The sequence below is a fragment of the Hydra vulgaris genome, chromosome 03 (genome assembly GCF_038396675.1).
Source record: "Hydra vulgaris chromosome 03, alternate assembly HydraT2T_AEP".
NCBI classification, from domain to species: domain Eukaryota; kingdom Metazoa; phylum Cnidaria; class Hydrozoa; order Anthoathecata; family Hydridae; genus Hydra; species Hydra vulgaris.
In genome coordinates this window covers 36,820,178-36,836,718 of record NC_088922.1, presented here as the reverse complement: position 1 = coordinate 36,836,718, position 16,541 = coordinate 36,820,178, and the positions used below count along the sequence as shown (strand labels likewise).

The window sequence follows — 16,541 nt, the reverse complement described above, 5'->3', positions numbered from 1 at the left end:
TGTTTGAATTCTTTTTGTCATTCGCCATTATCATATGAATATTTTCCATTAAAAAGATAAGAGATACACCCACTAATTAACAGTGTTTTACCTCCTGTCATGAACTTACAACCACAAGCTAATTAACAGTAGTTTACCTCCTGTCATGAACTTACAACCGCAAGTTAAGAAGGCTACCACCCTGAAGAACAGTTGATTATATCTTATTGTGAATCTATTAGTTTTATTAACACAAATACTAACAAAAGTTTAGATGTAATTTTTTACATCTTTAAAATTTTTTACAACTTTTTTTGCATGTTCTACCTATTCAAATCAGTCAATGTATGTATACCCCCAACAATATGTATGTATACCCCCAACAATATGTATGTATACCCCCAACAATATGTATGTATACCCCCAACAATATGTATGTATACCCCCAACAATATGTATGTATACCCCCAACAATATGTATGTATACCCCCAACAATATGTATGTATACCCCCAACAATATGTATGTATACCCCCAACAATATGTATGTATACCCCTAACAATAAAACAAAAATAGTTCAAAGTATATATAAAAACTGTTTAAAACCATTAAAAAAAAAAAAAAAAAACATTAATTAAAAAAAACTTTCTAGTCATAATTGCATTTAAAAAAAAAAGATTAAACCAAATGTACTTCTGCAAGTATTTAATCGCTTCAACATTAAAATGACCATTAAATGTTGCTTGAATGTTGATGGTTGCTTAAATGTTAGAAATAAGCATTGAAAAAGACTTTTTAACAATTATAATCTCTTTCATGTATATGTATATATGTGTGTGTGTGTGTGTGTGTGTGTGTGTGTGTGTGTGTGTGTGTGTGTGTGTGTGTGTGTGTGTGTGTGTATGTATACATATGTATTTATAATAAGTTCAACATTTTACTTTAATTTTAAGGCTAAAGATCAGTTAAATTCAACCCCACTGCACAGTTGCTGCATCAATGGTAATATTGCTATTGCAAAAATGTTAATTGATTGCAATGCAAATATCAATGCTGTAAATGATGCTGGGTTTACACCACTTCATAATGCTTGTACCCAAGGTAATATTGAGGTAAGTCTAATACAAATATTAATTGTAATAATAATAATAACAACAACAATAATAATAATAACAACAATAATGATAACAATAGTAGTAGTAATAATAATAACAATAACAACAATAATAACAATAATAATAATAATAATAATAATAATAATAATAATAATAACAACAACAGCAACAACAACAACAACAATAACAACAGCAACACAAGTATAATAGTTTATAATAGAAATACAAGTTTTAAAAAACATGAATATGCATCAGAATATTTAAAATTTAATTATTGAAATTTCTATTTAAATAACCACTAAACTAAAACAACAACGTAAAGAATTTCAAAACAGATTAAATTAAAATAAACAAGTCAGAATGATAAATGTAAAGATTAAAAGTTACAATTTCTTACATTGGAAAATAAAGAAGTTGTTAATTTATTCTTATATTTGTTTCGATAACACAAATATTTTACAAATATGCTGATTTGGTTTATAATGTTTTTTTGTTAGTTTTTAAATATCGGATTTGCATATAAAAGTACAAAATATTGCTGCATACAAAGACAAAATTAAAGATGTTTTTGGGCTCTCATTTGCAGCAATTATTACTTGTTTTTTTTATGAAAACTCAAAATTTTTTTAAGTTATGGTATATAATCTACTTTGTTTTACCTTTAACAGTGACAAAAGCATAGCTTTGTTTGGATAGAAGTTGATGGATATAAAACTGGGCTAAAACGCACAAGCAATTTATGGCCACCAATAATTTTAAAAGTTACTTTTTTTTTAAACTTTTAAATTTATTTTCATTTTTGTTTTTTATTATTTTCAAATTTTTATACAATTGTGCTTTTACCTTTTACCTTTTTACAGTTTTACTTTTTTGATTAAAACATTTTAAAAAGGTTTCATTACCTGAAAATAAATAAATAATAATTAAATACTATAAATATTGAAAAATATCTAAAATTAAATGATAAGTAAATACTACAAATATTGAAAAATATCAAAAAAAGTAAATGTAAAGAGCTTGTTTTGTTTAGGTTAAAAGTCAAGGAGTTAAAAGTTTGACTTTTATTTAAAAAATACAGTAAACATTAAAATTATCATTACAAAATTTAATGCAGTTTCTAAAAACAATGAGTCGACCTTACCACATTTATATTTGTCATTATACATAATAATAGTAAACTTAAAAGTGCCTACTTGTGCATGTTTGACATGGAACTCTTGGCAGCCATTAAAGCCGAGTTAATGATGAGAAAAAGCCTTTTAGCACTTTTTTATAAATAGTGTTAGAAATTTATGTACAGATAAAATTAATAACAAGTCATTTGAAAATATGCAAATGTAAAAATTTCATTTGTATAGCATTATGTATAAGTGTCTGTAAGTGTAAACGTCAGTAGTTTAAGTTGAGTATGCCGTCGTATATGTAACAATCATCTATAACATATGTATAATAAAAGATAACTTTAAAAAATTTTTTAACAATTAAGTCTTTTTTGCTTAAATTTTTTTGATTTTTATTTAAAAAAAAAGCAATATTGAAAAAACTAAAATTTTATTTGCAGTTGATTTGGACCCACTGTTATGTTGGATTTTGACACTAAGAACAGCGTACTTAACCTCTGAGCTATATTAATGTTATTTCAAGAAACAAACAATTTTATAAACTTTTTAATACTGTTTCTAATTAATCAACACTTTTCAACCAAGTACTCTCCATAAGTGTATAAATATTACAAAGCATCATTTCACAGAAATTTATAAAAGAAGTATTTGAAAACCACAATAATATCTCCAAATAAAAACATAAAAATTACATTTAAATAAATTACAACTAAGTATAATTTTACTGTTAATGAATATGTAATATGCAAATGTAAAAAACAATATGTAATATTCAAATGTGAAAAATCCACTCATATAACATTATGAACAAAGTTCTGTAAATGTAAATGTCAGTACTATTGACAGTAGGATAGAATGATATTTGAGGATAGTAAAAAATTTTTTGTAAACTTTTCTAACAATTAAAAGGTTTTTTGCTTAAACTGTTTTGTTTTGAGTTTTTGTATTTATGTTATTATATTTTAAAAAAATTGACAAGATTAAAAAACACAAAATTAACAAAATTGTTTTAACAAAATTAAACAAAATTATTTTCTTATCTTTTCAGAGGAGTTGAATCTTTGATGACTAATACTTCTTCATTTTCTAAGCTTTCGACTTCCGCTTTCAAAGTGTTAAGATGTGTTTTTTCAGCGTAAGGTTTAAGTTTTTTTAAATCTAGTATTTATATTGTATTTTCGTTCATTCTCCATTCATACTTTTTAAATCTCTTTTTTAGTTAATTGCTAGTTTTTTATTTCAGTCTTAATCTCTTCTATTAGTCAATTAAGGTTTTGTTTTATTAAGGTTTTTGCATAAATTATACAAAAAGTTATCAGTTTTCAACTACTCTTTTCACATTTTTTGTTTTCAAGATCGTACAATGTTTAGTTGGAATTATTTATGTTTTTTGGTTTCCTATATTATAATACATATATTTGTGGGGTTTATTTTCTATTATTTTATTTGTGGTTGGTGGAAAATCTTTAAACTTAATTTGAATTTTTTTTTACTAAATTTGGAAATCAGTTAATACCTTTTTGTATTTTTAAGGTTTTTGTTATTTGCTAATTGACATAACACTTTGTATATTATTAGTTAAAGTTTTTTTTTCATTTTCTAATTAATGTATTACTTTTTGATTGTGCTATCAACATTTAGTTCTGTTGAATTAAAACCAGTAATTAAGTTGGTAAAATTATAAATGTATTGTTTTTAATATTTTAAATATTTTGATTAATATTATTATTAAAAATTTATGAATATATTATATTGTGTTACTATTATCTACTATATATAGTAAATATTATAAATTTTATGTTACTAAACCTCCTCATTGAATAAAAACTTTCCAAATAACCTTGATAAATCGCTTACTACACTATCGCTTACATGCTTATTTGTTGATTACTAAGCTAATATAGCTTCAGGAATTGACTTTGAAGAAGTTGCATAAGAAACTGCAAAGCAACCAATAGAACTAACAGAAGTAAAATGTTGTCATAATTGGTCATTGTATGCGAACAATGACATAGATACTGACATGAAATTCTTTGAGGCAGTAGGGCTATCAGTAAACATTAACCACATACACCAAATAAATTCTAGCATAAACAACCAGATTTTGAACATCATACTTGTATCACTTTCACCTCCAGTAGATAAAGCAGCAATCATACAAGTTACCATAAGCAGTCACCATAATATCAAAGAGTATTGAGGCATCTTTACTTGAGAGGACCAAACTCTTGTAGAACAAGCAAATTTCAACAAAGACCCTGCCATTTTGAAAAAACAATGAGTTAAACACACTCAGACTCTTAGACCTTTTGGAACGTCATCCTTTGTAGGACTGGTGCAATTTTATGCATTTATGTTATTCAATCAAACTCACAAAAACAGTATGTCTTTGCCTCACCACAAGCCACTATTGCAGCTTCAAAACAGCCCACCGTCTAAGCTACCAACATGGCAGCCAGCAACAGTGCTGATGCTAGATCGACCAACGTGTCGACTACAACTGCCAAAATTCAGACCTAAGCCATATTAGCAAAATATCAAGACTGTTACAAAAAAGGATACTGGAAACAGTTTTAATGCTAACTAATCTATGCTTCTAAACCAACAGCCCCTGCTCTCTAAACAGCGCAAAAATGGAGGACCTAACAGCAAGACTAGCAACTATGCCAATAGAAAGCCAGTTGCACATCATGTTTTTATTGAAATATGGTTCAATAAAATATTGGATAAAATCATCAGTGACTACCAGCTGAACCTAGTCCACATAAGCGGCAGAGGAGGTGGAGTTGTCATCTACACAAAAGGTGACTTGACGAAGTCAGGATAAACCAACTGAGTTCAAACTATATAGAACAAGTGTAGAGAATAATAAATTTTGAAGGCAAATTGTTCTTGCTAGGCAGCATCTACAGGCTTCATATACGTCTGCTGCATATGGTCATCATTTTTAAAGCATGACATTGAAACACTGGAAAAAGTGCAGCATAGCTCAACAAAAACAATTGCATCAATAAAACACTAAACACTTAAAGATTGCAAATGTTGTGTTTAACGACTCATGAAGACTTCAAAACACAAAGCTACCTAATTCATCAATTTAAGATCAAAAAACAATTCAAGAAAAAAAAATTTTAGGTCATTTTTTACGTGCCACAGATCCAAAAATTAGCTAGATTGGTTTACAATCTTTAGATTCAAAGTCAGTGCCTTGATAAACAATGAGAAATTATAGAACTATAAAAGATAGAACAATGAAAAATTGCATTGGTAGAGAACAGTTTTTTAAAAATTGAGTTGTACGCCACTGGAGCGCTCTTCCACAACTATAGCTGCTTTCTATGCAGCACAAGACTGAAGAACAGTGGGCCTGGTGCTGTCTTTCTTCATCAATCTTTTTATTTTTTATTTTTGGCTTTAAATTTTTGTTGTAATTTTTTGATCAATTACAGAATAAACTAAACTATTACCTTACCCTCCAGAGAACATTGCACCTAATCACCGAGCTACTGTTGCTTACTCTAAAGCATTAAAATAAATTCTTCTATAAAAACTTATAACAATAGTTATTAATTTGCCACAATTTTAATTTGCTTTTCCTCTTGATAAATTCTTCTTGCTAAAATTTATGTCGTAGTTTAATAATTTGCCAAAACCGGTATTAAAAACTGCTTAACCAAAAGTTTTTTTTGTAAAGAGCTCTATGTCAATGTATTTTCTTTTTCAAGAAGCAATAATCAACTATTAAAAAAAAATTAATAAAATTGTTAACAACGGATAATGCAATTGAAGAAGATAAACAAAATATTGAGTCAATCGTGCAGATTTTTGTCTTCTCTTTTTAACAGTTGCTCCAGCTTGAGTTAATATTTTTGTGAAACTATTTTTGTCGAAAATACAAAACTAAATATTTTTTTGTTTAAAGTTTTATATTTAGTGTAAACCATAAATTCTGCTTACTCATAATATGCTTGCTTATGAAAGCCATGGTTGTTTTGATTTTTTGTAGATTTTTTGATTATTCTTTATAAATAGGTCATTTTATTCTTGTCAGTGTTCCTTCTAATGAATAAAATAATTAGTAAAATTAACTCAATTACATCTAAATTAATACATAATATAATCATGATATTTTTCAAAGTTATTTTTACTATAAAAGATTTTGTAGAGAGTTTAACTCCTTGTTACCTGTTTTCTGGGTTCTTTTTTTTTTTTTTTTTGCCAAATATACATAAGCCCTAATCCTTATTATTTGTACATTTATTTAGATCTTGCATTTGCTTCTTTGAATATGATGTCATCTGTGGTCTTTCATGTATATCTAAAAAATCAGTATAAGATACACTTTATGATCTTTTATACCTTTATACCTTATATACCTAAATACACAGTATAATATATATGTATATATATATATATATATATATATATATATATATATATATATATATATACATATATAACAAAAGATTATAGGGAAATTGAAAAACATTGTACATTTATTATTTGTTATATATTTGTTTGTTATATATTATATATTTACATTATTTATTTGTTTTAAGTTACTCAGCTACTTGTTTGAAGTGATGGAGGATCTTGATAAATCATTACTTCCTACTTTGATTTCAAGGCAAAACAAAGAAGGTCAATCTTTTATTCACCTTGCTGTTCTTGGTTCTTATTCTGCAATTGTGAAACTACTCCTTGAGAAAGGATGTAATGTAAATCAATGCATGGATGGGGAGGAGACCCCATTACATATAGCAACTGTAATCGGTAACAAAGAAATTGTGGAGTTTCTACTTTTGCATGGTGCTGATGTTGAAAAAAGAAATTCAATAGGGAGAACTGCATTGCATAAAGCTGCTGATTTTGGGAAGTATGAAATTCTTGAGCTCCTGATTAGTAAGTAAGTATTAGTAGTTTCTAGGTTGTATTGTGATATGCACATTTAGTAATATTTCTGTTTCTTTTTTTTTGTATTTTATCTTACTCTGCTTATATTTAATTATTATAATCATTTATAACATCTTTTCTGTAAAAATCAAAAATTAAAATTTAATTTAAAAGTATGCTGTAAATTTTCTTAATTCCAAACTAAGTGGCAGTTAAATTTGAAAAACTTTGCATTTTGAATTTCAAGTTTATTAAAATAAACTCAAACTTTAAGGTTTAAGAAATTAAGATATTTATAAAAGTAGCATATCAAATTTTTTTCACTTAAGAAAAAAGAACAAAAATCATATCAAAAACTTTCAGCTAATTAATAGTTCAACCAATTAAAAGGAAGAAAAACAAACAAACAATTGCAACAAACTAAACTTAAACTGAGTTAATTTATAAATAATGGAAATGATGAATTTAAAAAGTGAAATTTTCATTCAGTTAAGATATATGTTTCTAATTCCGAACTTCTGTTATTAAACTTAAAACAGTATATTCATCATTAAACAATAACATTCATCATTAAATTTTGGTTAATTTATGTTAAAGTATAGACCTCTAGCTTATAGTTTAATCAAAAAGTTTTTTTTGCTAATATTTTGCATTTTATTGTAAGGGTGAAACACTTTGTGTGTGCAATTTTATTGTAAGGGTGAAACATTGTGTGTGTGCAATTTAAATTTCTGGGTCATGTCTTTATTGAAATTGATAATAAAAAAAAAATGAAGATTGTTTTGAATAAGAAAACCCCAGTAACAGGCAGGTTGCAACCTTAAAGAATTTCCCCCTTTAATCAAGCTTGTGTGGCTTTTTTGCTATTTAGAAATGCAGTCTTTTATTGTTTAAACAGAATGCATTTTCCACATTTATAGGTAGCAACCCTAGCTTTACTGTACAGATTCCATAATTTTATAAAAAGTAAAATGAAAAAGTTGTAGTACTTAAAAAATATTTAGCCTGAATCATCAATTACAGTTGCAAAAAATAAAAATTGGGTTTTATAATAATTGCTGACACAAGGAATACACAATCAGTTCAAACAAAGAACAAAAGATTGTCTACTAAATAATCATTTGACTGTCACACTTACTGGTGGAAGCAATAAAATTTTACTAACAATATTTGACTGTATTGGAGCACATGAAAAATATAACAACATGAATAACATAACAACAAGATCAAAAAACACTAGTTACAGACTGACAAAATTAAATCCTCAAAATCAACCTATAAAGTTTTCTTTAACTTAAACCATTACCAAAGTAACCATAAATATATAACATTAAAAAACATCATCCCTACCTAACTGTTTTCAATATATCTTTTACAAATATTTAAAGTCACTTTCCATCAGTTGAGTCTTACCTCTTGCAAAATTCACCAAAATTGCTTGCTCTTTGTAAGTCTAATTTGAATTCAGCTGTTTCTTCTTTAAATCTCAGTATAAATGGCTACTATCCTTTGATTCACAAAAACTCCAATAGTCACATGCTTGGCTTGTATGTATACTTACCCATCAATTTATTTTGTTGTCATGAAATCAGGTTTGAACACTGACCATTCTTATTTAGCCCCTATTCACTATATTACTCTTCTCTTTGTTTTTTATCATTCTCCTTCTTTGCACTTTTTTAGATTATTTAAAGATAGTTCTTTTTCTTTATACCTTTATTGATGATTTTTATCCTCCTTACACAGAATGGCTAAGCTCTAACACCACTATCCATGTTGGCACTAAAGCTCAAACTAACTTCTGTATTTCTCAATCTTTTACTCAGATAGTTAACTTTGTGAATAGTTTTTTAGACCACCCTAATCACTTACCTTCACTTCTTGATTTGGGTCTGGTCTCTGACCCTAGCTTGTGTTTAGTTTCTTTTTGTTTTCCTTTAGTTGGCTCTGACCATGCAACGATCTCTATAAATCTTTTATCTTTTACTTCTTTTTCAGACTCACCCTATCACTGCACTACTTACTATTTCCCTAAAGCTGATGGGGATTCTTTTTGTGATTTTCTTCCTGATGGTCCTTGGGTTGAAATCTTTTGTCTCTCCGCTTATAAACTTATCCTCCTATGCAACCTCTTAGATCCAGACAGATATGGATGCTTTTATTTCATCTCATTAGTTTCAAGTCATGTTTCATTTTACTCAATGGTTTTCACTTTGTGCAGCTGTAATTGTAATCACTTTTTTATCAACTCTTGAGAACAGGCGCCTTTTCATTATTGCAAGAAATCAATCTATAAAGGTGCTGTCTGATGCTTTGCTCCATTATTTCCAATTTACTAAATTTAGGGTTTTTGATTTTCTTGTTGTTTGACTGACTTGTTAACTGCTGTAGAAAGCAGTTCAAAATCATAGATTAAAGTGTGTACACAAAATAAATGTGAAAGTTGAAAGACAACTAAAAAAAGTACTCCTCAATTTTTATTTCGAACCAAGTAATAATTTTAATACAATAATATAAGAAGATCAAACATTAAAAAAAAAAATTAATTATTCCTGTGGGAATCTAATAAAATTTCGAGCTTTTGCTTTAGTGGTACCCATAAGCTTGCGCACAGAATAAGAATCAAAACTATTTGATGCTTTTTTAAATGATATTTTAATATCTTTAATGTTTCATTAACATTAAAGATATTAAAATATCATTTTAATATCTTTAATGTTAATGATTCATTTACAAAGATTTTTTCATTTTACTTTTAATAATAGCCCAGTACTTTTCAATAACTCTCAATTCTGGGCAGTTTGGGGGATTTTCTGTTTTAGGCACAAATTTCACATTATTCTTTTTATACCATTCCATAGCTAGTTTACAATAATGAATTGAAGCTAAATCAGGCCAGAACACAGGTCTGTTCTTGTGTGATTTAATGAGAGGTAAAAGGCGTTTTTGTAAACATTCTTTAACATATATTTGACCAGTAAGTGTGGACTGAGAAATATAAGGTGTTGGTTTTTTGCCACAACTGCAAATAGCTTGCCAAATCAAAGCTTTTTTAGCAAACTTGTCATGTTTTGTGTATTTAAATTTCTTATCTGCTTTTCCTCTATATTTGGCAATATAATTAACAGCACCAGGAATTTGTTGATGATTGTACTTGATATAAGTTTCATAGTCTTCAATAATACAGAAATTTTTAGAAATAAAATCGTCATACAACTTTCTGCCGCAGGTTCTTACACTTTTTTGTTGAGTTTCAGAACGGTTGGGCATTTTTTGTGCTTTGAAAGAATGAAAACCATGTTTGTTTCTAACTTTTGCAACAAAACTATGAGAAAATCCATATACTTTTGCGCATTCCCTTATAAAAACCTGGGTTATTCTTAAAACTGTTAACCAGTTTTCTAACTAGTTTTATGTCTTTAAAACCTTTCTTTCTTCCACCACCAGATTTGCGTTTTATCGATTTTGTTTGAGAAAAACTTTGAATAACATGACTAACGGTGTATGGATGCATTTGCAACGATTTTGCTATCAAGTTGTAGCTACTATTAGGATTTTGTAAATATTTGTGTATAATTTTTTCTCTTACGTCTTTTTCTTTTGTCATTTTTAAAACTAATTTCAAGTTAAATCCAAAAACTAACATATTTTTTTAAAACCACAACACGTTGTAAACAAAATATAAAACAACTAAAAAGATTTTAATACAACCACTGAAAAAAAATGACGTGCTTATTCTTTCACGTTTATTTCGTGTACACGCTTTAGATGGGGGCAGCAAGGCTTGTTTCTCTTGACATGTTTGAAGATTTTAATAAAGTTTAGCATGCTAGTCTTCTCCATGAACTTGCTACATATGGTGTGTTTTGAAAATTTTTGAGTTTATCAAATCATTTTTCTTTAACTGGAGTATTAAAGTCATCCTTAAAGGTCCACATTCTTTTTCATTCTGGTTATTTGTCCTGTATTGTTTTTTATCTACATTAATGATCTGCCTGACAATCTTACATCTAAAGTGGCTCTATTTACTGAAGATTCAACTTTATACTCCTGTTTTGATAAAAACTCAGTAATTTACTGCCAACAACTGTCACAATATTGTTGACATTCCAAATGACTCTATTGGAAACATAATATACAATTGCAAAGTTAGCGTCTATCAAAGTTGCTTCTTTTTATCATGCTTGCCATTATCTTACTTCTGATTCTATTCTCTATCTCAATTCTTTTAGGGGTTGTCCATAAATTGCAACATGCTTTAGGAGGAGGGAGAGGGGTAAGTGGTTTTGTGACCACTCATACAGGACTTGTTACTAAAGAGTTACAATGACGAGGAGGAGGGAGGGGTCAAAAACAGACAAAAATTGCATAATGTAATTTATGGGTGATCCTTTATTTGTTCCTCTATAGAATACTGTTTTCTCCTGCTTATGTTTCCAATAGAGTCAATTTAAATTATAAATGCCTAATTTTATTTTTGATTATATAGAGTTTGGTTGCAATCTCATTTGTAAACAAGAAGCCCACATAACATGCAATTGCTCCAAGGTGTATAAATTTTTTTCATATAAGTAAAATTTTAGACAGCTGCCTGGGTTGATGCTGGATTGATCTCTGAAGATGAATGCAGTTTATTGCAGTTCATTGTTGACCACAAAAAAATGGTAAGAGCTCAAACTAAAGTTATGATCAAGTTAAAAAAAAGCAACAAGAAAACACATTAGAAACATTGATTGTATTTTGATAGCAGAAAAGACATTGCAAAAGTAATGGTTGAAATAAAAGGATCCAGTTGATTTTTTCATGGATCTATTAAATAAGAACATTACACTGTATGCATGAAACCAAATGGTAAGTTATTGTTTCACTTTAACCCAAAAAGTTTAATTGAATGAAAAAACGATTCTGAAATAGTTGCCAATAATTTAGCTGAATGGAGTTGGTATCAACAAATCAATACGTCCATCCATTGGACTGGGCTGGAACCAATGCTAGTACTGGATGGGGAAGTGGTGTTATACAATTTATTGTATCAAAACTTAATAAAAGGTTGAACTGGCTTACATCTGTAATATATACTAATGAACTACCCTTCAGACATCTTATAGTTGAACTAGATAGAATGATACTTTTAAATTTGTCCACTGAATTAGGAAAGTTGCTGGAAACAGTTACAGAGCTGACACGAACAAAAGCATTAAAATATTACCTTTAATTAAACCACTTATTATCTTGCTAGACAAAATACATAAAAATCTTTCGGCTGATCAGGTTAACGGTAAAATGATTGTAACAGCAATAAGAACTGGATTGTTACCTAAAAACTTAATAAACCTAGAAGTAATTTAGTTCCAGATTGCTCACTACAGCCAACTGTTTATGCAGACTATAGTTTTTTTTCATTTTCTAGCAGAAGAGAAATTAAAAAACCTACGTTTAATTTTTGAATTTATTATTGGTGTTATCCTTGTTTGTTGCAAATAAAGGTAAAACACTCTTGGTTGGATTAATACTACAGAGGATGATTAATACTACAGACGATGATTAATACTACAGACGATGATTAATTGGGTAGGATAAAGAGATTACTCCCTTAAGTTATTTTAATAGGTTGAAAAATTGGCCCCAAAATAAGAATACCTTTTTTAAATTAAAACCCAGAGCTGTTAGTATAATTAATTATTTATATAAATTAATTTTTATTAGTTTGCGTAAATAAAAGCTAATCTAATAATTAAAAAGATTGTTTTTCTTTTTTCTTTTCAATAATTTATTTAACCATGACTTAAAAGTTTACAGATTTATAGTTACAGGCAGAATTAGATTTTAAAGTTTCTTTATACTTATAAATATTTTTTATAAATTCGATTTGCTATTTGCAGCAAAGGAAAAGTAACAGAAATTCACAAAAATTTGTCTTTTTTAAAAAATCCCTTAAAATTTCGAAAAATTTTTTGTTAACAGAAAAATTTAATTATACCCATATCTATTATGTATATTGTAATTGATAAGTTTATAATTTTATTATAAACTTATAATTAGGTATAATTTTTTTAATGAATTCTGAAAAGTCTGAACAGTTTATTTTAATTAAGTCTAAAATGGGTATAATTTTGTTAAGTCTGAGAACTGCAAAGTTATTTCTAAAATAGAAAATCTTTTTTAAGTCACTGTAGGAATTAACTTAGGAACTTATTAAATAAACAAATAGATAAATAAATTTAAAAAGTATCAAACAGTTTTTTAAAAAAATATTCAAATGTTACTTCAATTTCTTCATCAGATATTTTTTTTCTTTTATGAATTTAAAATATTCAAAATGTAATCATTATGAATTTTTTTTTTTTATAATACTTTATTTTAAAAATTCTACATTACACAGTGGGTCAGAAGCCTTATAAAGTTTAAGAAATCTATCTATCTATCTATCTATCTATCTATATATATATATATATATATATATATATATATATATATATATATATATATATATATATATATATATATATATATATATATATATATATATATATATATATATATATATATATATATATATATATATATACATATACATATATATATATATATATATATATATATATATATATATATATATATATATATATATATATATACACTTAATTTGCTAGGTTAAGAAGAAAAAAAAAATTAAAGAGAAAAAATTCTTTTTTAATTACTTTTCATGTTTAATTTTCGAATGTTTTTTGTATATTTAGTTCTTTTGAATGGGTTTTCATTATTAACATTTAAGGAAACAATGGTTTATATGTATTTAAAAAGATACTTCTGGTTTACTGGTCCTTTAAAGTGGTGTGGTTAATCTAAAAATGGATGCAGATGATATTTAATTAAAAAATTTTTTTTTAATATAGAAATGCTGACATTGATCGTTTTGACAATTCTTATTTAACTCCTCTCCTTTTGGCATCAAGTAGACCTGGTAACCAAAAAACAATACAAACTCTTCTAAAGTGTGGTGCTCATGTGGATTTAACTAACACTGAGGAGCAAACCGCTTTGCACGTTGCAGTAATAAACAACAATGTGGATGGAGTTGAGGTAAACTAGTTTTTAAATGTTTACTATAAATTATAAATAAATTGGTGATATATTTTTCTCAATAAAAGCTATGAGACAACATTTATAACAACACATGACAACAAAAAATTGTATATTATAAATAATAAAAAATAGTTGTTTAATTTTTTCATATTTAATTTCACAGTTATTTAATTTTTTCAGCTCTTACTATCTTTCTCAGAAGCAAAAAATATTATTGACATGTCTGATAAAGATAACAACACATGCTTGCATATTGCATGCAAGAGTGGATTTGAAAAAATTGCAATAATGTTAATGGATGCCAATGCAAATGTAAGATCTCGAAATAATTTTGAACAAACTCCTCTTCATTTAGCTGCTTTTTTTGGACAAGAAGAGTAAGTATTTTTTGTTTGTTGAAAACCCTACAAAATAACTTGAGGACAAAATATTTGTTGTGCTACAATAAAATATATAAAAGTACTGCAATGTATTTTTAAATTACTTGTAATACAAAACTAAAGTTTATACTTTAGTGTTATATTACTGTACAGTAGTTTAAAAAAGGATATTTTTAAAACATTAAAATATTTTTAGTGTGGTAGATAATATTTTGGAGATTAATCCATCAGTAATTAACGATCTGGATCGTGAAGGAAACTCTCCTCTTCACCTTGCTGCAATGAATGGACATGTAAATGTTATAAGTTTTTTGTTAAAATCTGGTGCATCAATCAATGACAAGAATACTAAAGGATTTACACCGTTGGTTTGTGCAGTTAAAAAAGGGCAAACTGAAGCTGTCAAGAAATTGATTTTAGAAGGTCAGTTTCATTACTTTTTTTATATTAGAAGTTATACAGGACAGCAATCATATAAAACTTTTCTAAAAATACTCAATTTTAAAGTTAATAAAAGAAAAAATTTATACATGAAAATAAAAATAATTATATACTAAGAAAGTTTTTACTCAGTGTTATTAGTAAAGCTTGCTTTTTTTTTGTTGCTAGTTTATCATTTTACTTTTTTCATTTTTATTTTTACTTTATTTATTTTATTCAAATCTACTTATTTTATTTTATTGTTTTGTTTTGTATAATACTTTTAGTCATGGTAGCCATTAATACACCAGCGGATTTGTATAGACTTGTTTACTTATATACCATTGTTTTATCATTTGTTAAGGATGGCTAGAGCGTGAGTTATGGTTCCCCCTCTCTCCCTGAGTCATGAAATTTTATTCCTCCTACAAAATAGTCTTTTCATTCATTTATGATTTTTACCATCATCTACAATCTGATTCTATTATCACATCTCCCAAGTCAGAGCCGTAACCACAGGAGGTTGGGGGGGCAGGGCCTAGGCCCCCCCAAAAAATTTTAAAATTATAATTATTAGGGAAAAGCATATATTTAAAGTATTTTAAACAAATATTTTATCCCCTCTCTCCTTTAAAAGAACCATAGGCAAAATATCAAAATTGTTGTTACCACTCTGCAAGTCTACATAACTGGACAGCTCCGTTTTCACTTTTTGCGATCATTGTGTGGCATAAACAATTAAAAATTTTATACTTGAAGATAAAAAAAATTGTATACTAAGAAAGTATTTATTCCCATTTAAATAAACATAAATATATAGAAAACAGTCAGTGTTATTAGTAAGGCTTGCTTTTTTTTTTTGCTAGTTTTTATTTTTGGTTTTATAGTTAATAAGACTGTTGCATTGAAATATATATGTGCAATTCTAAGCATCACGTATTTGATGCTCAGAGCATATTTCATAAGTTTTCACCTTATAAAATGATATTTTTGGCCCATTTAAGATTTTTTATCAATAATATTTGCCAAATCAATTATTTAGACAAAGAAACTACTAAAATCAGGTGAGATATAATTTATTTTCTGTCTTGTTTTTGATGCTGAATATATGCCATTTTTTAATGCTACATATATAAGATTAATTGCTCCAAATTCACAATTCATTCTTTATTAAAAATAATTAAAACTGTTTTGTTATATTATAAAGTTATATGTTTTGCTTTTAAACTGTCTATTATCTCAAATTGCAAAGAATGTATTTGATGAAAATAGAAATTTGTCATCTTTGCTAACATCTAATACAAAGCCTATAGTTTTGCAAATTTAATGGTGCCAAAATTGCTACTGTAAAAATTGTCACTTGTGCTTGGGTAAAATAAGCTGACTGCCATTGATCCTGTTCAAAACAGTGGAAATAACAACTGCTGCCCATATTGATATTAAAATAGATATTGATTATAACAAAGTTAAACGAGCTTAAAAAAATAATTGGAAAATATTTAGTCTTAAAATTCAAAATGAACTAAACAATAGTTTGAGGTGTATTC

At 27.2% G+C, this 16,541-nt stretch overlaps 1 protein-coding gene across 1 annotated transcript in view; it reads left to right on the top strand.

Annotated features, from left to right (window-relative positions):
* Positions 1–16,541, top strand: part of LOC100215626 (transient receptor potential cation channel subfamily A member 1 homolog) — a 115,418-nt gene that overhangs the window by 22,076 nt on the left and 76,801 nt on the right. The window contains exons 5-9 of the mRNA XM_065793090.1: positions 933–1,091; positions 6,775–7,121; positions 14,005–14,191; positions 14,375–14,571; positions 14,771–14,997. Of these exons, the coding sequence (XP_065649162.1) occupies positions 933–1,091; positions 6,775–7,121; positions 14,005–14,191; positions 14,375–14,571; positions 14,771–14,997 (1,117 nt within the window). The remainder of the gene's footprint in view (positions 1–932; positions 1,092–6,774; positions 7,122–14,004; positions 14,192–14,374; positions 14,572–14,770; positions 14,998–16,541) is intronic.